This window comes from Leptonotus elevatus, chromosome 19, assembly GCF_054856555.1.
Source record: "Leptonotus elevatus isolate MCC_2025b chromosome 19, RoL_Lele_1.0, whole genome shotgun sequence".
Taxonomy (NCBI): Eukaryota; Metazoa; Chordata; class Actinopteri; order Syngnathiformes; family Syngnathidae; genus Leptonotus; species Leptonotus elevatus.
In genome coordinates this window covers 17,392,629-17,414,694 of record NC_141257.1, presented here as the reverse complement: position 1 = coordinate 17,414,694, position 22,066 = coordinate 17,392,629, and the positions used below count along the sequence as shown (strand labels likewise).

General features: G+C 41.4%; 2 protein-coding genes across 10 annotated transcripts in view; one reads left to right on the top strand and one right to left on the bottom strand.

Annotated features, from left to right (window-relative positions):
• Positions 1–6,827: 6,827 nt before the first annotated feature.
• On the top strand, positions 6,828–12,611 carry eepd1 (endonuclease/exonuclease/phosphatase family domain containing 1). The gene is given in 3 exon segments (XM_086063364.1): positions 6,828–7,482; positions 7,603–7,809; positions 11,675–12,611. Coding segments are annotated over 3 exon segments (657 nt in total). The 5' UTR covers positions 6,828–7,053; the 3' UTR covers positions 11,696–12,611.
• A 60-nt stretch (positions 12,612–12,671) lies between these two features.
• The window catches only part of oxsm (3-oxoacyl-ACP synthase, mitochondrial), a 51,030-nt gene continuing 41,635 nt past the window's right edge, over positions 12,672–22,066 (bottom strand). For 3 of the 9 annotated variants that reach the window (XR_015091144.1, XR_015091148.1, XM_086062287.1), the window contains one exon: positions 12,672–17,869. Coding sequence is in view for 3 of the 9 variants with exons in the window: in XM_086062287.1 (XP_085918413.1) it covers positions 17,842–17,869 (28 nt within the window). In the remaining 6 variants the exon portion in view is untranslated. Of the gene's footprint in view, positions 21,311–22,066 lie in introns of all 9 variants that reach the window. The other 6 variants (XR_015091146.1, XR_015091147.1, XM_086062288.1 and 3 more) reach the window with 4 other exon arrangements.

Here is a 22,066-nt window from a genome sequence, read left to right as displayed (position 1 = left end):
TTTATTTTGGCCTGATGAACTAATGGGCAGCAGGTGCGTTTGGCAGGATACGCCCTCCAGCTGTTTCCCCAGCAACTGCAAGGGAAAACAGAGCCAGCTGACCTTATCTTTCCCTCCGCATCGACCTTATGATTGCGCGATAGAATTGGTTCCTGGCGCACCGCTGCCTAGTACACGCCTGTACCAAATAGCCAAGTCGGAACTTCAAGCCCTTAAGGAATATGTCACAACATCGCTGGCTGCCGGGCTTATTCGACCTTCCAAGTCGCCACTAAAGGCAGCATTTTTCTTCGTTGAGAAAAAAGACAAGACTCTACGCCCTTGCATCGATTTCCGTGGCCTGGATGACATAACAATTCAAAACAAATACCCATTGCCACTAATGGAGTCAGCATTTGCACCATTACATTCTGCTACGGTGTTTACCAAATTAGACCTTCGCAGTGCCTACCATCTGGTCAGGATAAGGGAGGGCGACAAATGGAAAACAGCATTTAAAACACCCATTGGACATTTTGAGTATTTGGTTATGCCTTTTGGCCTCTCAAACGCTCCTGCAGTATTTCAGTGTTACATTAATGACGTCTTGCGTGACATGCTTAATCACTTTTGTTTTGTTTACCTTGACGACATTTTGATTTTCTCTAGAAACCTAGCAGAACATCGACAACATGTTCGGCTGGTTTTGGAGCGACTGCTGGAAAACCGGCTATACGTGAAAGCAGAAAAGTGTGCGTTTCACACCAGTTCGGTCCAGTTCCTCCCGATATATTGTGGAGAAGGGTCAATTGAGAGCCGTCCCGGCCAAGATTCAGGCCGTGGTCGAGTGGCCAACCCCTATGTCAAGAAAGCACTTGCAGAGGTTCCTGGGGTTTGCTAATTTCTACCGTCGGTTCATCCGCTATAGCTATAACTATATATATATATATATATATATATATATATATATATATATATATATATAACTATAGCATGAAAGCGGAACCTCTGACGAGGCTTACATCTACCAAGATTCCGTTTATTTGGACTCAGCAGGCCGAGGCCGCTTTTGTTAAATTAAAATTATTATTTTCACGTTCACCGGTTTTGACACACCCTAACGAGGTTCTTCCATTTGTTGTCGAGGTTGATGCTTCAGAGACGGGAGTGGGGGCGGTGTTGTCCCAACAGTCCCTAGTTGACCAGAGGCTGCATCCCTGTGCCTTCTTCTCTCGTCGGCTCAACCAGGCGGAGCGCAACTACGATGTGGGCAACCGTGAGCTGCTGGCCATTATTCTTGCGTTACAGGAGTGGAGGCACTGGCTGGAGGGCGCGGCGGAACCCTTCCAGATCTTCACGGACCACAAAAACTTGTCGTATCTCCGGTCCGCTCAGCGACTAAATCCTCGTCAAGCACGCTGGGCCCTGTTCCTGACACGTTTTAATTATGTCATCACTTACTGACCAGGATCCCGGAATACCAAGCCGGATGCCTTGTCCCGCATGCACGGTCCAGCCGCCGAGGGGTCTCCACCCGAAACGATCGTGCCGGAGAACAGAGTGTTGGGGGCCCTCCAGTGGGAGGTAGAGCGGAAGGTGGTGGAAGCAACTGGCAACACGCAGACCCCGGTAAGATTGCACCTAGAACGGTAGCAGAATCACAACGTCAGGTCTGGTGAGTAGCGTCACGGAGTAATAAACCCGACGCTCCTTGCTGTTTCTGCCAGGCTTTTATTTTGGCCTGATGAACTAATGGGCAGCAGGTGCGTTTGGCAGGATCCGCCCTCCAGCTGTTTCCCCAGCAACTGCAAGGGAAAACAGAGCCAGCTGACCCCAATCATTCCGTTCCGTTCCGTTCCTTCTTCAATTCCGCTTATCCGGGGTCGGGTCGCGGGGGCAGCAGCTTTAGCAGGGAAGCCCAGACTTCCCTCTCCCCAGCCACTTCAGCCAGCTCCTCCGATGGGATCCCAAGGCGTTCCCAAGCCAGCCGTGAGACGTAGTCTCTCCAGCGTGTCCTGGGTCGTCCCCGGGGCCTCCTGCCGGTAGGACATGCCCGGAACACCTCCCCAGGGAGGCGCCCAGGAGGCATCCGAACCAGATGCCCCAGCCACCTCAACTGGTTCCTCTCAACGTGGAGGAGTAGCGGCTCGACGCTGAGTCCCTCCCGAATGACAGAGCTTCTCCCCCTATCTCTAAGGGAGAGCCTGCGGAGGAAACTCATTTCGGCCGCTTGTATCCGGGATCTTGTTCTTTCGGTCACGACCCACAGCTTGTGACCATAGGTGAGGGCAGGAACGTAGATCGACCGGTAAATCGAGAGCTTTGCCTTTCGGCTCAGCTCCTTCTTCACCACAACGGACCGATACAGCGTCCGCATCACTGCAGACGCTGCACCGATCCGTCTGTCGATCTCCCGCTCTAACCTACCCTCACTCGTGAACAAGACCCCAAGATACTTGAACTCCTCCACTTGGGGCAGGACCTCATCCCCGACCCGCAGAGGGCACTCCACCCTTTTCCGACTGAGGACCATGGTCTCGGATTTTGGAGGTGCTGATCCTCATCCCAACCGCTTCACACTCGGCTGCAAACCGCTCCAGCGAGAGCTGGAGATCACGGCTTGAAGAAGCCAACAGCACCACATCATCTGCAAAAAGCAGAGATGCAATGTTGAGGCCACCAAACCGGACCCCCTCGACACTCCGGCTGCGCCTAGAAATTCTGTCCATAAAAGTTACGAACAGAATCGGTGACAAAAGGCAACCTTGGCGGAGTCCGACCCTCACAGGAAACAAATTACTGCCGGCAATGCGGACCAAACTCTGACATCGTTCGTACAGGGACCGAATAGCCCGTATCAGGGGGCCCGGTACCCCATACTCCCGAAGCACCCCCCACAGGACTCCCCGAGGGACACGGTCAAACGCCTTCTCCAAGTCCACAACTCCCACGCACCCTCAAGGATCCTGCTGAGGGTGTAGAGCTGGTCCACTGTTCCACGGCCGGGACGAAAACCACACTGCTCCTCCTGAATCCGAGATTCAACTTCCCGACGGATCCTCCTCTGCAGCACCTCCGAATAGACCTTACCTGGGAGGTTGATGAGTGTGATCCCTCTAAAGTTGGAACACACCCTCCGGTCCCCCTTCTTAAAAAGAGGAACCACCACCCCGGTCTGCCAATCCAGAGGCACTGTCCCTGATGTCCACGCGATGTTGTAGAGACGTGTCAACCACGACAGCCCCACTACATCCAGAGCCTTTAGGAACTCCGGGCGAACCTCATCCACCCCCGAGGCCCTGCCACCGAGAAGCTTTCCAACCACTTCAGTGACTTCGACCCCAGAGATAGGGGGGCCCACCTCAGAGTCCCCAGACCCTGCTTCCTCAAAGGAAGGCGTGTTGGTGGAATTGAGGAGGTCTTCGAAGTATTCTCCCCACCGATTCACGACGTCCCAAGTCGAGGTCAATAGCACCCCATCTCCACTATACACAGTGTTAATGGCGCACTGCTTTCCTTTCCTGAGACGCCGGATGGTGGACCAGAATTTCTTCGAAGCCGTCCGGAAGTCGTTATCCATGGCCTCACCGAACTCCTCCCATGTCCGAGTTTTTGCCTCAGCGACCACCGAAGCCGCATTCCGCTTGGCCAGCCGGTACCTATCAGCAGCCTCCGGAGTCCCACAGGCCAAAAAGGCCCAATAGGACTCCTTCTTCAGCTTGACGGCATCCCTTACCGCTGGTGTCCACCAGCGGGTTCGAGGATTGCCGCCCCGACAGGCACCAACCACCTTACGGCCACAGCTCCGATCGGCCGCTTCAACAATGGAAGCACGGAACATGGTCCATTCGGACTCAACGTCCCCCGCCTCCCCCGGGACAACGGAGAAGCTCTGCCGGAGGTGGGCGTTGAAACTCTTTCTGACAGGGGATTCTGCCAGACGTTCCCAGCAGACCCTCACAATACGTTTGGGCCTGCCTGGTCGGACCAGCATCTTACCCTGCCATCGGAGCCAACACACCACCAGGTGGTGATCAGTTGACAGCTCCGCCCCTCTCTTAACCCGAGTGTCCAACACATACGGCCGCAAATCCGATGACACGACTACAAAGTCGATCATCGAACTGCGGCCTAGGGTGTCCTGGTGCCAAGTGCACATATGGACACCCTTGTGCTTGAACATGGTGTTCGTTATGGTCAGTCCGTGACGAGCACAGAAGTCCAACAACAAAACACCGCTCGGGTTTTGATCGGGGGGGCCGTTCCTCCCAATCACGCCCCTCCAGGTCTCACTGTCATTACCCACGTGAGCGTTGAAGTCCCCCAGCAGAACGAGGGAGTCCCCGGGGGGAGCGCTCTCCAGCACACCCTCCAAGGACTCCAGAAAGGGTGGGTACTCTGAGCTGTTGTTCGGTGCATAAGCACAAACAACAGTCAGGACCCGTCCCCCCACCCGTAGGCGGAGGGAGGCTACCCTCTCGTTCACCGGGGTAAACCCCAACGCACACGCGCCTAGCCGGGGGGCAATGAGTATGCCCACACCTGCTCTGCGCCTCTCACCGTGGGCAACTCCAGAGTGGAAGAGGGTCCAGCCTCTCTCGAGAGGATTGGTACCAGAACCCAAGCCGTGTGTGGAGGTGAGTCCGACTATATCTAGTCGGAACTTCTCAGCCTCGCACATCAGCTCGGGCTCCTTCCCTGTCAGAGAGGTGACATTCCATGTCCCCAGAACTAGCTTCAGTAGCCGAGGGTCGGACCGCCAAGGCCCCCGCCTTTGGCTGCCACCCAACTCACTGCGCACCTGACCCCTTTGGCCCCTTCCACCGGTGGTGAGCCCATGAGAAGGGGGACCCACGTTGCCTTTTCGGGCTGTGCCCGGCCGGGCCCCATGGGTGTAGGCCCGGCCACCAGACGCTCGCCTTCGAGCCCCACCTCCAGGCCTAGCTCCAGAGGGGGGCCCCGGAGACCCGCGTCCAGGCAAGGGAAACGAAAATCCAAAGTTTTTGTTCATCATTGGGGTCATTTGAGCCATGCTTTGTCTGGTCCCTCACCTAGGACCTGTTTGCCATGGGTGGCCCTACCAGGGGCATGAAGCCCCGGACAACATAGCTCCCAGGTTCATTGGGACACGCAAACCCCTCCACCACGATAAGGTGATGACTCACGGAGGGGACCCCAATCATGACATATATAAATTATATCTGTTGTGATTCAAAAATATTTTAAAAGTGTCTTGTTTGCTGATGACACAACTCTTTACTGTTTAGGAAAGAACCTGAAGCAGCTTCTGACTACTGTGGTGAATAAATTGAACACTGGTTTGACAAAACCAAGTTCATAGTTTTTGGCACTAGACAAATCCCTCATCGAGTCAAAATTATGGTAAACTCAGTTGAAATAGAAATAATGTATGAAAATAAATTTCTTGGAGTCGTTATTGATGATAAATTATGTTGGAAGTCACACAGAAAATGTCAAAAGGAAATTGTCAAAAATCATAGGGATACTCTCTAAAACAAAGGATGTCCTGAATAAGAAATTATAATACACATTATACTGTTTATTATTATTACCATATCTGAGTTATTGTGTGGAAATCTAGTTAATTTAAAGTATCACTGATTGTCACACCCAACTAAGTGGGGCGAAACTTGTTCTCCGCATTTGACCCATCCCCTGAGGGAGCGGTGAGCAGCAACGGGCCGCGCTCGGGAATCATTTGGTGATCTAACATCCCAATTCCAACCCTTAATGCTGAGTGTCAAGCAGGGAGGAAAATGGGTCCAATTTTCATAGTCTTTGGTATGACCCGGCCGGGCATTGAACCTATAACCTCCCAGTCTCAGGGGGGACACTCTCCCACAAGGCCACTGAGATGGTCTGGGGAAAGACATATAAAACAAATACTGACCCGGTTTTCAAACTGCAAAAAAGCCATAACAATTATTAATCGATTAAAATATGCAGAGAGTCGTTATAACATAAGGGGTACAAGTGTCTACAATAAAATCAAAACAAGAACAAATATTAAGAAGTGTCAATTTGTGGAATCATTTTGGTACTGACCTGAAAAGATGCAAGTCACTTGCTGGGTTTAAAAAGATGTTTAAAAGCAAAGTTCAAGAAAATTATTTAAATCAGACTTGAGCTGGCAAAACAGCAGAAATTGTGTCATTTATTCCGATGTATGAGTGCAATGAAAATTGTATATGTGAATATGAGGATGAATTATTATGGTGTATGCCTATGAATTACATGTACATATGCTACTGGCAAATGTGCGCACATGTCAAAGTGCAGTTTTATACACAAACAGGTTTATACATTTTCTTTCATTGAAATATATTAACCTATTATTGTATCCATTGAAATAAATCAAAACATAAGGGGTAGGACTAGATAAGTTTTTAACTTCTTCCTACTCCCTTTGAACATGTAAACTCTTTTCTTTCTTCCTATTCTTCTTTTTTCTTCAACTTCTATTTTATACTTGTAATGTGTTTTATGTTTTTCTATGTTTATATGTTCAATAAACCAACCAAACCAAACCAAAAACCGTGAGCACAAAACCGAAAAGAACCAAGGAATTTATGAACCGTTCCACCCCTAATATATATATGTTTACTTGCTATGGTGTGAAAGGTAAGTCACAGGTATTATGTGGGGTGGCGCATTTGGTGTTTGGTATTTTAGTTGGATAACCAAACATAAAAAAAAATTGGAAGTAGACTAACAAAGTGTAACTTGACACTAGCAGGCTGCAAAAATAGCGCTGGTGATGTCACGTCAACCCTTTGGCCTGTCTAACCAAAGTTTGTTAGGGTGCAAAGGTTAGTGTAGAGCTGTCTACCTTTAGAAAAGGACACCAAGGGAACCGTGGGAAAGTTTCACTCTCCAAGTAGCATAGTTAGGGAGTTACTAGCTTCTAGATGCTCTTTTGGTGTAATAGTTGTAAAATCAGCAAAAGAAAATAGAAGATGCTAAGTGCATAGTTGTTTACGATGTATTTAGGCAAGTGACTTATTTGGTCTGGGTGGATTTTGATTGATTTGTTCCCGCTAACCTGGTCGTGTCATGGGTGGGAGTCTGGGTTGCCACCGCTCAATCCCCAAGGACCCCACTGATTTCAGCAACGGGAAGCACAAATTCAGTGCTGCATGTAACTTCGGAACCATTCTGGTAAACCAGGAACGTCTGAACATCAACACGGCTACTGAGGAGGAACTCATGACTCTTCCAGGAGTTAACCGCACTGTGGCACAGAATATCGTAGAATACCGGAACTGCATTGGTGGATTTAAAAAAGTTGAAGATCTGGCACTGGTTAATGGAGTTGGAGGAACCAAACTGGAGGTGATCAAACTGGAAATATGCATCTCCTGTAGAACAAGTTAGTCTGGTCCATGTCTTTGCTGCGCCGACCTGAAACAGTTGTGTTCTCGCTTAAACATTAACACAGCCACTCTGGCTCAGCTCATGAGTATCCAAGGCCCATTCAACAGGGCCCATTCAAAAGCATTGAGGACCTAGTGAGAGTGCCGAAAATCTGTTTTCATGTGATCCTGAAGTGATCCAGGGCGTCCTCCAACAACACGAATGCAGGACTGACCTGTATTTACTAAGTCTTATCCTATCCCGACTTCAATCAGCCTGAGGAGTGCCGAATCAAACCTGCCACCCAGTGGACTGATCATGATTTACCCCCCACCCATGCAGCATGGCGGGAAGCTCATGGTTCGGATAGCGACATTGAATTTGCTGAACCGCTTTGGCGATAAGGCCTGGGTTGTTGTTGAAGAGGTGGTATCGTATGACCATACTGGAGAACAAGTGAGTATTAAAAAACAATCAATCGTTTCACATTGGCGTTAAGCATAAATTGTGCTGGCATTGTGACAAGCATACACCAGTAAAGTCTAGATTAGTGGTAGTGGGTTACAGTTTTTACTAGTGGTGCAACGGATCACAAAAGTCTCGGTTCGGATCGGATCACAGATTTGAGTCACGGATCGGATAGTTTTTCAGATCAGCCCCCCCCCCCCTCCCCCAAAGATAAATAGTACTTTGGCTTTATTTTGTAAAGCGTTTTTTTCCATTGAATACAAATAAATAAATTCAAAATGTCTAATATAAGTTTGATACTTTTGAGTTGAATATTTTTCTTTTTTAATGGGCAAAAGTGTTTTATAAAATAAATGAAGACAAAGTTCTATTTATCTTTTTTTTTTAATAATGAAAAGACCTCAATGTGCAATTTAAGGCACTTCCCTTCCTTTAAACATGGCGAGTGAATTACAAAGTAGCCTTCGTCCAGAATATTGAAAAAAGAATTCAAGTAAACTATCAAACTTACTTATCAGTCGGTGGCCAGACACTCAGACAGTCGTTGGTCATGCTAACAGGTGGCCACTAGACTTCTGCCGTGTCATACAATAACAGCGTAATTAATTATCGGTTTCTTAGCGTCCTAAATCAGCGATTAAATATGTGTTCGAGATAGCGTTTTGTTGATGTTGGTCGCAACTACAATGTCAATCAACTACGATAAAGTAACGTCTAAAAGGGAAGTCAAGCTAGTGATCACGCCAAGACATGGGCGAGCTTCAAAGTAAAAGTGTACTAAGGCTATTTGTATGTATTACTTTGTATGTAATGTATTACTGTATTTGATTTGGTAAACTTTATTGTGAAGTTAAACTTAGCGTGTATACTCTGTTGATTATGTTTCAGCTTCCTTGACATGTCAGAATGGACTGTGAATGTGCACTTTGTTTTTGTTTTGTCCCAACCACCACCAACCAATCCGCGGATCGGGCGTGATCCGACCCGATGGGCCTGATCCGAACCGACCACGGATCAATAGCATAATGTACAGTATTCGATGACCTAAGAACTAATTTGTATACATACATGGTTTTGATTCTTCCACAGTAATGTAATAATGTACAAGCGCCTCTTGGCTGTTTGTAAAGACATTCATTAACATGCGGCATGCAAGCTAAAACTGTAGACTAGCATATGGAACGTTAGCCGGTACAGATCTGTGGTGGTTTGATCTTGACTTGAGTTAGCCTGGCCAGCCTGTATACTCTTAATATTCTATACAAAGAAAAGGACATTTGCATCAACAATTTCAGCGATTTGGACCATTAGAGTGATGTCTCACCTATAGTTAACCCCTACATTTTCCCTACTGTTGCTAAAAAAAACGGATAAACGTCCCTCCAAGGAGGGCAGAGGGAACTTTAGATAGATACTTTTATTGTCATTGCATTTACTCCATTTATAATAGTGGCGTGCACAGACATTTTGGGGGGCACTTTTGATGGCGGTCAATTTATTGAACGAAATCTATCCGCTTATTGAAAAGCATTGGACTTTGGATCGTTGTAATTTGATTTGTGAGAACTGTTTTGATTTCAAAATGTGATGAGATGTCATTTGACTACGATGACAATCGGTGTGGCTTGTATGATAGTCACAGGCAAACGCATTACAATCCGCCGTTTGTTTTTACTGTATAAAGAAAGCATTTGCATTGCATTGCATTGGTGAAGCATCATAAATGCCCAGATGTTCAGAGTTGTCAATAGAAGTTTTTCAAAGAACTAAATAAAAATTACACACACATATAGCCTAATAATAATAATTAATAATAACCCACAGCTAGTTTTAATAACAGCCTATTAGGGCAACATGACTGCAAGACCTGTAGCAAATAAATAACTTGGTAAAGGTTTGTACAAAATAATAGCTAATCATTTTGCTAATAATAGCTTAATGCCTGCTGATTTAGTACAAACCATACTTAAAAATAAAATGTTAACAGCTTTTAAGATTATTCAATAAAACTAACCTTAAAGAGCAAATCAATATTAAAATAGGAGCTTTAAAAGGTGCTAAACACTAGTTAACATGACTCTCTCTCTCAGGCATTATACTGCTATTAGTAAATAAATAGACTAATAGTAACCAAACAGACCAAGGGCATGAGAATGAATAAGACTGTTGTCATTACATTCATTATAAGGCAAAAGGGTATTTTTCACAGGCAATTGACAATTTCAAACATCCGGGCATTTCTGATATTTCATTACATATAATGCAACTCAATGCAAATGCTTCGACCACCGACGACGTATTGGATTGCTTTTGCCTGTGACTACTAGCATAATACAAATCAGACACAAACGACAGTTCATCACATTTTGAAGTCAAAATAATCCCCACAAATCAAATTACACTGATCTAAAGTCCAATGCTTTTCAATGAACGGACCACAGAGAGCTTCCTTTGTAGTTATCACGTTATCATTGTTGATTTAGCGTATAGCGTTAAACTAGCTAATTTGGTGGCGGTCTTGGCTTGTAAAAGTTCTACAGGGAATTTATATTTGTGTTTCCACAACGCCTTAGAGTTCTTGGTAATTAATTCAAATGAGTTTGATGACGAATGAGTTTGATGAGCCCAGCCGAAAACAACAAACCCCCAAAATTTAACAACCAATCAGCCTTGGTCAGTGCAGCCCGCCCACTCAAAGTTCCAGCCTGGCTCAGCTCGACCCTGCTGCTGAGTTACTACTCGGATGCCCCCTAGGGGAATTTTATTTCCCCGGAAATTGTTGATGGTGGGAAAAACTCGCAAACTGAAAAAAGTTCCGCCGGTGGAAAAGCTCCTCTTGTCAAAGTATCCTTGAGCATGATACTGAACCCCCAATTACTCCTGATGCCGTGTCATCAGTAGTAAAAATGTAAAGTGCTTTGAGGGCCTTGTAAGGAGGAAAAACGCTATATAAATCAAGTACCATTTACCAGAGTAAAGTGTAGTTTGAGTTACATTTTTAACACTGATACTAGTGCAATACACTCATGTTTTTAAACACCACACCAGACTTAAGTGTAGTTTGGCAGAATTAAATGTTTAACACTGTACTGTACTTTCAACACTACTCAGTGTTGACCAGTATAGATTTTTAACAATATACAGAGTTGGCTAAAAAAAATTATCTTGTCTGCAAATCTATCGTCCTGTATTTTTTTTTTTTTTAAGACAAAAAAAGTTGTGCTTTACCTTGACTAGTTTTGGCGACGACTGTCGCTGAAACTAGTCAAGGTAAAGATAAAGAAAAAAAACAGGACAATATACAGTGTTGGAGCAACACTGGTTAAGTGTGAAAAAAGTAACACTTTGAAAACTGTCAAAAAGTGTCAGATTTACACTCACTGGTGTGGACACATAAACACTTTGCTGGTGTTAGATTACACACTCTCAGTGTTAATCTAACACTGGCAATTTTGCTGTGTACAAAGCACTGTGTCCTGGTTTTAGTTGGCCTCCAATTTGACCATACTCTTTCACTGCTTTTACAGTTTCTCTAAATCTCAGGTCCATAGAAAAAACATGGAATGATAATTTAATATCTGTCATGTTATGGTTGGAACATCCAAACGCACAACAACTTTTAGGTATGATTTTCTGAGAGCCTTGAATGCTAGTCACAGGCAAAAGCAATACAATTCGCCACTTGTTTCACAGAGTAAGGGAGAGGTGGGTTTGCATTGCAGAAATGCTCAGATGTTCGGAATTGTCCATACAGTAGTTGTTATTACAAAATCACGTTTTATCAAATCGTGATTAGGCCTCTATTGCAAATGCAATTCATTGTTCAGCCTGAGTGTTTTTCTATCATTCACAGCTTGTGCAGATGTGGGAATAGGTCTGGCTGGCATCAAACCAACTGGAAGCCAAAGAAGATGCCCTTTGGAGCATGATCTGGACCCAGGAGATTTGCTGCAGAGTTGGACTCTGACCATCCTGTTGACTTTTGAGAGCTGTTTCTCATTGGCGAGATATTGTACTCCCAATCATTGTGAAAGAGATGCACATGCACACGTGTGCACGCTCACACACACCCCCACACACACACACACACGCGGCACACACACACGCGCACACACGTATATAATCCATCAAAACTTTTCTCAGTGTTGATTATGTTGCTGTAAAAAAGGAAAGCACTTGTCACAAAAGCAAAAAATATTAGCAGTTCTGATTGAAATGTATCTTTCTACAAAAACCAAATTTTCTCTGCTTTCCAGTGGTAATCAGAAATATTGTTAAAGTTTAGCTATGTTTTACTGCTGATTAATTAATCGCATGACTTCAATAATTAACTCACAATTAATCACAAATTAATCCCAATTGTTAAATAAAAAGCGTAACTTGTGAAATTCTGCACAGTTTTAAAATTGTAAAAAATAAATTAAAAAAAGCCCTGACCCCAGTTCCCACAAATATATGCCTTGATATTTAAGTTATTACTGATAAATTGTGTTACAATGACTGCTTTGCACAACGTTGAATGTTTTTATTTTGTTAAGTTTAATATGGATGCACATTGTAAAATGAGGCAACTTTACTGCATCCAAACCAGACAAGATCAGTGTGTTCTTTTCATATTAAGAGCTGTGTGTGTGTGTATATATATGTACATTTAATCAGTAATGTAATCCAAGTACTATATTTAAAAAGATAGGTAATTTGAATATTTTTAATTATTTTTGGATTACTCAAAAAACTAATATGCTAAAAGACAAAAGCTAAATACTGTACCAATAAAATGACTAACTTTTGTTTTGTTTGTTGAAAACTTAATGAAACCTTTTAAAAGAAAGTGAGCAAATCAATTATCCAGGAGTTTACAGTTGTTTATTGAAAGTGTTCATGTCTTAGCAACATAGAAGTTTATTCAGCAAAATAAAACAGCTTCTTTAAAAGATGTGTTGGTTTAGTACACAGTATGGTCACAGTGCATATAATACGATTTTTTATACCAGTGCCCATCTAAAAAAAAAATGAAAACCATGAATTAAATTCAGGCAGAGAAATTGTAAATACTAAATTAAAAGTACGTTTTTTTCTAAAACCGTGTATAAAACAAAGTACAGTATGCCCCATTGTTTATTGAAAGTGTTCATGTCTTAACAACATAGAAGTTTATTCAGCAAAATAAAACTGCTTCTTTAACAAGGTAGATGTGTTGGTTTAGTACACAGTATGGTCACGGTGCATATAATACGATTTTTTATACCAGTGCCCATCAAAAAAAAAATGAAAACCATGAATTAAATTCAGGCAGAGAAATTGTAAATACTAAGTTAAAAGTATGTTTTTTCTATAACCGTGTACAAAACAAAGTACAGTATGCCCCTTAAAGGGTAAACAAAAATCTTCCCCAACTTCAATCTTTAACGGCGCACTTGTTTTCTATTTTAACAAATCAGGTGTCCACTTACGGAACTTTCAAAAAAATTAACAAATGCATCAAAGATCATGAACACCATGAAGTAAAAGCACAGTGAGTATGGGCCTAAATAACAGTATACAAAATATGAATTCTCCTTTGACAAACACAAAATACTCTCTCTTACATTTACAACAAGAGCAACTGAAACATTCTTAAACAAATCAGGAGGCTATTTATTAAATAGATAAAAGACACCATTAATACAAATAAAAAAAGTTCTACAAAAACATGTAGGCCTACATTCAATCAAAACCCTGCTTTGGGCAAAACCTTCTGTTACAACAAAGGAGGAGAACTTGTTCCATGTGGTCATCAGACATTCTGCCACGAGATGAGTTAAGTATGTTTCCACCATAACTAAAGAGGCGTTCAACTGGATCACTGGAAGCTAGGGTAGTATTGTACTTCATGAAAAGCTGCTAAACCAAAGGAAATGCATTTAGAGAATCCATGCGCTTCACATTATCATTCAGGAACCGCTGAAGCTCTTCCTCTGGTGTGCTTCTGTCAGTGTTAGTCTTCCCGAACATGAAAAAATCATCATTTGATCCATCAGTCTCATTGGTAGTGTTCGCTGCAGCTGTAGGAGGTGCTCTAGATTCCAAAGAGGCTGCCTCCTGAACCAATATGTTGTGCATATCTTGTTTCTTTTTAACAGGAAGCAAACATTCGAAATTTTGGCATAGTAGTTGTTGCCATTTTTGCATCATGGCTACTCAGCATGGCACCAAAGCGACGATCAATTGCATCAATGACTGCAGAAATTAAGTTTGCTGTGTACGTCACCTGCGGAAGTTTCTCAGTCAGTTTGGATTTGAGGCTCAATATTGTTGGAATGAGGAACCCAAGATAGCACTTTTGCTCTCCCTGCAGAAGATCAATGGATTGGGCAAGAGGCTGTAAGACAGCTACATATTCCCTTGAGAATCATCTCATGAGGGTTCAGCCTCGCCACGCCCAATCTTGAGCAGATGTCGCCCAGCTGATCTTCTTCAAGTCCAGTCAGTTTGGCTATAGCCATTTATTTGGAGCTCCATCTTGTGATACATGGAACAGTCACCCTCATGTTTGCAATATCCGGTACAACTTCTGCAGCTGCTGATGAGTGATGTGCTTTGTTCCATATAGAAGCACATTTTCCCACTGCAGTTCGGTAAACTTTACGGGACGGCCCCTTTCCCTCCATCTCCAGTACCGTATCCATATCCAAAAACCTTACTCCATCATCAAAGTCATCTAATGCTTCCTCCTCAGTTGTTTCTAATTCACGGAAATCCTTCACAAAATTACTTCCATTGTCAGTAACTGTGGCCCTTACTTTGGATTGCAACTTGTATTGCATGTATTTCACAGATTTTTGCAGCAAGGACATCAAAGGTATGCCTTCCCTTTACTCGTGCACAGGCCAGTGCTGCCGACTTTCCTCTCCAAAGTGTCCTCCTCGATCCAGTGGCATGTCATACCAAAATAACTTTTGTTATGTGCCATCCATAAGTCTGCTGTTGTGCAAACATACGTCAATTTGCCAAGTGTTAAAGTAAAATTATCTTTCATGGCAGCAAATTCACTTTCAATCCGTTGCACTAGCGTCTTTCTGCACATAACTTTTTTCCCACCACTGATTCCCGCTACAAGCTTTTTAAATGAAGGTTGCTCAACCAAGGAGAAAGGCTGAACATCATCAATCACAAAGTCAAATATAAGTCGACTAACAGTACTCTGGGTTGTCCTGTGTCCAAGTTCAAGTTTTACTTGTTTTAAGGTAGGATGGTAGACCTCTTGCTGTTCTCCATGTTTAGAGGCACCAGGCTGTTCATTCATCTCAGATGGACTGGTGTCTTCCTTTGTCACAAGCAAGCGTCTTGGGTGCTTTCTCTACAAAAACACAAAGCACAAACTAAAATTAAAACAACTACAGGATATGCATAATGAATTCAGTAGCCTATTTCACTAACTAACAATAGAATCAATAACAATAACCATCGTCATTAAAATTATTTGTCACACTAGTGGTATAAGAGCTAAAGAGGTAAATTACTTGCTTGTCCCAGCATTTATTTATCTCTGACACCATTTTTTATTCAATATTTATTTTTTTATTTTTTAACGGTGACCATCGATCAGCCAAATGCATCAGAGACAGTGAAGATGGAAAATGTCAAAATGCCTAAAAACCTCTATTAATCTTAAATGTTCGATACATTAAATATCTATAGTATTTCTCTGGTCTTTTCTGTCTAATCTTTACTTAACCATGTAGTGAAGAGGGTCTTCTGCCCAGATTTAGTCATAACTGTTTTAATTTCCTTATTTCCTCAGTAGAGCTTTGTGAGTGTTATCGCAATTTCCGGCAGGTGCCGTCATGACTGGGGTACCTCCTCTATTTCCACAATAATGGGCCATTGTCTGTGGTTGAAGTCAATGTGTTTGAATGATGTCTTTGAAGTCAAGGCGTTTGAATGATGGCTTTGAAGTCAATGTGTTTGAATGATGTCTTTGAAGTCTTATCTCATGTCCGGTGAACTCCGGGTGGGCTGTTTGCTGGGGGCTTTGTGGTACCGCCCTTCAAGATAGTATAATGTTGTAAGTCCTCTGTAATATTCGCACTTGTGAAAGGCTGCAGCCATTGTCTGGAACTCACTTATGCCCGGAATATTCTGTAGAAATAAAAGCTTCGAAGTAACTGTTCATCGATCTCCAGCCTGTATTCGGATAACCAACATTCTCACTACCCGAAAGAAAACGAACACGTGGAGGAAAAGATCTGCCTCCTATCAGTAGCCAACAAGTTGCATTCACATTTCAGTTATTTGTATCATTAAGTACCGTATATCTCAATGCTGCATCAACACTGGGTCAGCCTAGCAGGCAGGCACCGACTTAATTGCCAACAAACGGCGTTATTGTTTAACAAATACCTCCCAGTAACTTTAGCTAATATTAACGATCTTACCTGTAAATAATTCTTCAAATGTATATATATATATATTTCAAAGATTAGGAAAGTAAAGATTAGACTCTTCCTTCATCAGACGAAAGTCTGAGTCACCTCATTTCAAGGATTCAGCCGATTCCGAGTACCGATCCGATATTTTGGGATTGTATTGAGGAGAATTGTTTGTTGTTTTTGTTTTTACAAAACTACATTTTAGATGGTGAGTGGAGCAGTGGTTAAACTAAGCAAAACCTTTAAAACCCTTTTGGCACATCTGTTACACCCCCTCAAATAAACACACCTCAAATCTCCTCTAATCGCCTTTCTATTTCGCTTTTGGGTCCTCTGTCATCATTTCCTCGTGTGAACCATAACATCATGTTTCCGTGTTTAAAACTGTTGATAGCAATAGTGCTAGCAGTAGCTTAAATATTTAGCACGTCCACCGGGATGCTGGTGAAAAAGTGGAAGCGTTCGAGGGGCTCTTAAGAAAAAAAAGGGAAGGCGCTACAGGAGAAAGAGTGGCTCACCTGTACTGCAGTACACGGCAGTTCTGTCTTTTTTCGACCCGCTTAAATGATGAACACCAAGCGACGCCCCTCTCCTCCGGTGTGCGCAATGACCCCGGGATCTGCTGCTACCGACCGGTGCAAACTCACACGGTGAAAAGCCAGCAAGAAGTGAGGCAGACACTCAGCTCCGCGTTCAGACAGATGCTTGCTTGCAGCGTTTTTTTTGCTTGCATCACCACAACATCCTATTCCGGCCATATTCTTTCAGCTTTAATTGTATTTATTATAAATTTATTATTATTATTATTATTTACCATCAACAAAATGCATGGAGCATACACGGCTGTTCTGTTTTTTTGCTTGCATCACCACAACATCCTATTCCGGCCATATTCTTTCAGCTTTAATTTTATTTATTATGAATGTATTATTATTATTATTATTTACCATCAACAAAATGCATGGAGCATACACGGCTGTTCTTGTTTAGATCCCAGTTTCTGCCTGTTTTGATGTTCTTTCTGTTCATCTGAAATAACTAAAATGATAAATGTAATAAAAGGTGTAGGCCTAATAAAAATTAGGCTGTCTACACATTCCAGCTCATTTGCAAACATCTACTAACACTGCTACTGCAGGTTCAGAAATTGATATATTTACATATGGCATGGTTACAAATGAGCAACTACTAGTATCTGATATATAAATTTACCAATTTAATCCATTTGGCACGACGTTCTGGAGCTTTTCTTTCAGTAGGAAATGGAATGAGTATATAAGATGGGTCGCAGGTACAACGTGATGTTCCTTTATTGCACTCGTGAACATGGCAAAATTCCTTCATCCATTTTTTGAGTCCACATGTACAATTGAGACAATCACGCACTGAACAATGGGAACCTGGCATATTACCCAAAATTTACCTTTAGCAAGCTCAAAATAAAAATTACTTACTCTTCTACTCAGTTCCACTGAGCTACTGTGGCCGGTCGAGCGACAAAATACCCGGATGTTATTCTTACTGCGATTTTCCTGGTTCTGACGCATTGCCGTTGTTACCAGATGTGTTCGGGCTGCCAGATTGTATCTGGGTCGCCTTCCCGATGGCGTCACACTACGGGAATGGCTGGAGATGATCTGTCCGGTTGACGTCAAAACATTGGAAAGAAAATATTAAAGATGTAAATGTATGGACTGAAATTGTAAAAACATAAATAAACCTAAGAATATAAAAGCAGGATACTTGAAGATTTAAGAAATTAAAAAAAAAAATGTTTATTTTTTATTTTTTATTGAAACTCAGCTTTTAACAATCACAGCATTGGGACATCAAACATTAATTCAAAGTTTCCATCTTTGCTTATTAACATTCACAATTATTGAAAAAATAAAATAAAACAACAATTTGATATAAAAAACAACAACAAACAAACAATTCAACATAAAAGAGAAAAACCCAAAACTAAACAATAAAGGTAAGGAGAGAAAACAACAACAACAAAAAACCTAAGGCACAAAAAATTTCAATTGAGGTCAACTAAAGATAATTCACTAAGGATTTTCAATGTAGACGTACTTTTCTTGTTTCTTGTCAACTTCAAGAAATTCATATACAAATCAAATTCCGCAAGAAATATATGAAAATTTGGAAGGCATTTGGAAATGGCATGTCCAGTTTTCTCGCACAAATATTTTTCAAAAACCCTCTAAAATTTTGATGATAGAGGGTAGATTATTTTCTACAGAAGGTGCATTTAGCATATATGTCGGTGAACTTGGAAAGTGAATTATTGCAAGGATAAATGTTAATATTTTAAATTGAAGCTCTCTTATTTTATATGAAATGCAGAATTGAAAAGGGCATAACCACGTTCTATGCCAATTTATGTAATTTATTTCTGCGCTCCAGTAAAATTTTCCCAGAGAATAAATTGTATTATTGCAACACAGTGTATTTCTAACATGATTATTTTTACTGAATAAATAAATGCCTCTGATCTTAAGAGCAGGTGTTTGAGTTTTTATATCTTGATACATTAGATGACATCTTATCAAATCCTGAACACTCCGAGGAAGAGCCTTTGCAACAGGATTAAACGCTTTGAATTTTACTGGAAAGCATTTTGTTTTCAGAACATTTTCATAACTATAAATATTTCCGTTGTGTTCAAATAAATCCAAAACAAAAATTCTGCCCTTGTCAATCCAAACTTTATTGTAATAAGATTTATTTTTAATGCTAATATTACTATTATTCCAAAACTATGAACATGAAATAATTTCCATGCTTGTTGATGAAATTTTGAGAGTTTAACTGGCAATTTCGTAATGTCAAAATTACAACTTAATAAAAATGGTAGACCCCCAACTGTTTTAAATATATTATGCGGAATAAAATTCCAGAGTGACATTGGACGTTCTATACATTCCTTAAGCCATTTTATTTTAAAGGTTGAATTCAAATGAGAAGAGTTCCAGTCCTCCCCTCTGCTCTCTTCATTCTAAGAATTTCTTTTTTAAGATAGTGACGCTTGTTTTTCCAAAAAAATTAACAGAGTGTTAATATTTTTACAGAGTGAATCACTTATAAAAATAGATAAAGCAGGATAAACAAATCTTGATACACCCTCAGCTTTAGACAGTAACACCCTTCCAAATATTGAAAGATCTCTTTGCAACCACATGTTAAAAATGTACTTTGCTTTTTGGATCCTAGAGGAAAAGTTTCAAAGCAGTCTGTCGGAAGGTTTTTTTGTAATGTGAATCGCTAAATATTTAACAGTTTGCTTAAATATAAATTGTTCATCAATATTATATAAACAAAATATCTCAAATTTGTCAATATTGAGGACTAAACCTGAAGCATCAGAAAATTATTGAGTAGTTTGGAGAGCTATCTTAATTTGAGACTCATCTTTTAGAAATAAAACTATCATCGGTTAGTTGGGAAATCTTTATCTCACAATCAAAAATAGATAAACCGTGAATATGGAATTTTGGGAAATGCTCAATGAAAAAAGCAACTATGATAAAAAGAAAACACGCAATAGGACAGCCCTGATGCACACCTCTTGATACAGTAAATCTTTTGGACATTGTGGGATATAAGATAATTGAGCTAGTTATGTCTTTATAAAACATGGCAATTACATTAATGAATTTGTTTGCCACGTCTGTATAACAAAGGGATGCTCTAGTGAATCAAATGCTTTGTAAAAGTCAAGAAAAAGCAGTAATGCATTTGAGTTTATAAGATCCGAATAATCAATTAGATCCAGCACCAACCTAATATTAGAACTAATATGGCGTTTGGCCATGAAGCCATTTTTATTTTCACTAATTATTTCTTCCAAATTCATTTTTAAGCGTTTAGCATAAACTTGTGCAATAATCTTATAATCTATATTTAGAAGAGAGATGGGTCTCCAATTTTCAATAATCAAGTGGTCTTTTCACAGTTTGGGGATCAGGATTAACAAACCTTGCTTCATTGTAGCTGTCATTTCTTGTCTTCGAATACAATCTCTAAACATAAGCAAAAGATGGTCTTAAGCAAGTCCCAAAAGGACAGGTAGAACTCTACTGTCAGACCATCATTTCCCGGAGACTTCCTTAAACCCATTGATTGAATAGCATAAAATATTTCTGAATCTAAAAGTTCAGCATTACAAGCATCCATAACGGTTTTAGTAATCTTTGGAGTAAACATCTTGATTCGGTTCATAAACACATCACACTTTTTCTGATCGAATTTTGAGGTATAAAGGTTGCGATAAAATGAAGTAATATAATCAGAAATAATATTAGAGTTCAAGCTTACAACACCATTTATGTTGAGAGAAGTAATATTGTTTTGCTTCCTATTTCTTTTCTCTGAAGCAAAAAAATAACTAGAATTTTTCTCCCCGTTTTCCAACCATTTAGCTCTCGACCTGATAAATGCTCCTTTTGCTAAATCCACATACATATTATCCAGGCTGTCCTTGATGATTTTAACTCCTCCTCCGATCAATCCTGCCTTGAAATCAAAGGTTGTAAAGCATTCATTAAGGAGACCATTTTGTTGGAACTTATTTTTTGTATCTCTTTACTTCGATTTATCGCCACTTGCCTAACTTTAAATTTAAAAAATTCCCACTTTTGAATTAGGTTCATTTCTTTATCATAAAATATCTCTTTCACAAGTAAAGCAATATTTTCTTTAAATTTTTCATCTTCTCACAATCTTTTATTAAATTTCCAATAACCTCTAGAGCTTCACTTACTTAAACTTACATTTAATTTTAATGTTATTAATTTATGGTCAGATAATGGAGCATGAGAATGAAAAACATCCGTAACGAACTGCAAACTTTGTGATGACATCAACCAAATGTCTATACAGGAGTGTAACGATCTTTTGGCGTTTGACAAAAGAATAAAAAGATTGAAGCGCCATCCCGCTTGCCGATGATGTCAGTACAGCAGCGCTAACAAAATGCGTGATTCAGACGTGTGGGTATGCGCCACAGGTAGGATGTGAGCTGCAGGAGAAGGAAAACTTTTGGTTGGACCTTGATGAAATGATGCAGAGCATCCCTAGAAGTGAGAGAGAGTTGTCATTGGTGCAGACTTCAATGGACACATTGGTGCAGGAAACATGAAACAGGTGATGATAAGGTGATGGGCAAGTTTGGTATCCAGGAGAGGAACGCAGAAGGACAGATGGTGGTTGATTTTGCAAAAAGAATGGAAATGGCTGTCGTGAATACTTTTTTCCAGAAGAGGCAGGAACATAGGGTGACCTACAAGAGTGGAGGTAGGAGTACACAGGTAGACTACATCTTGTGTAGACGGTGTAATCTGAAGGAGATCAGCGACTGCAAAGTAGTGGTAGGTGAGAGTGTAGCCAGACAGCATAGAATGGTAGTGTATAGGATGACTCTGGTGGTGAGGAAGACTAAGATGGCAAAGAATGAGGAAAATAAGAGAGAACGAAGAGTACATGAGGTGACTGTTGTGGACCAGGAAGTAGCAAAGATAGTAAGGATGAAGTGAAAAGGGCATTGAAAGGGATAAAGTGTGGAAAGGCACTTGGTCCTGATGATATATATACCTGTGGAGGTATGGAAATGTCTAGGAGAGGTAGCAGAACAATTTCTGACTGGGTTGTTCAACAGGATCTTTGATAGTGAGAAGATGCCTGAGGAATGGAGAAATGTGCTGGTGCCTATTTTTAAGAACAAGGGAGACGTGCAGAGTTGTGGCAACTATAGAGGAATAAAGCTAATGAGTCACACAATGAGCTGCATTGTGCCTTTGTAGATCTGGAAAAAGCTTACAACAGGGTGCCCA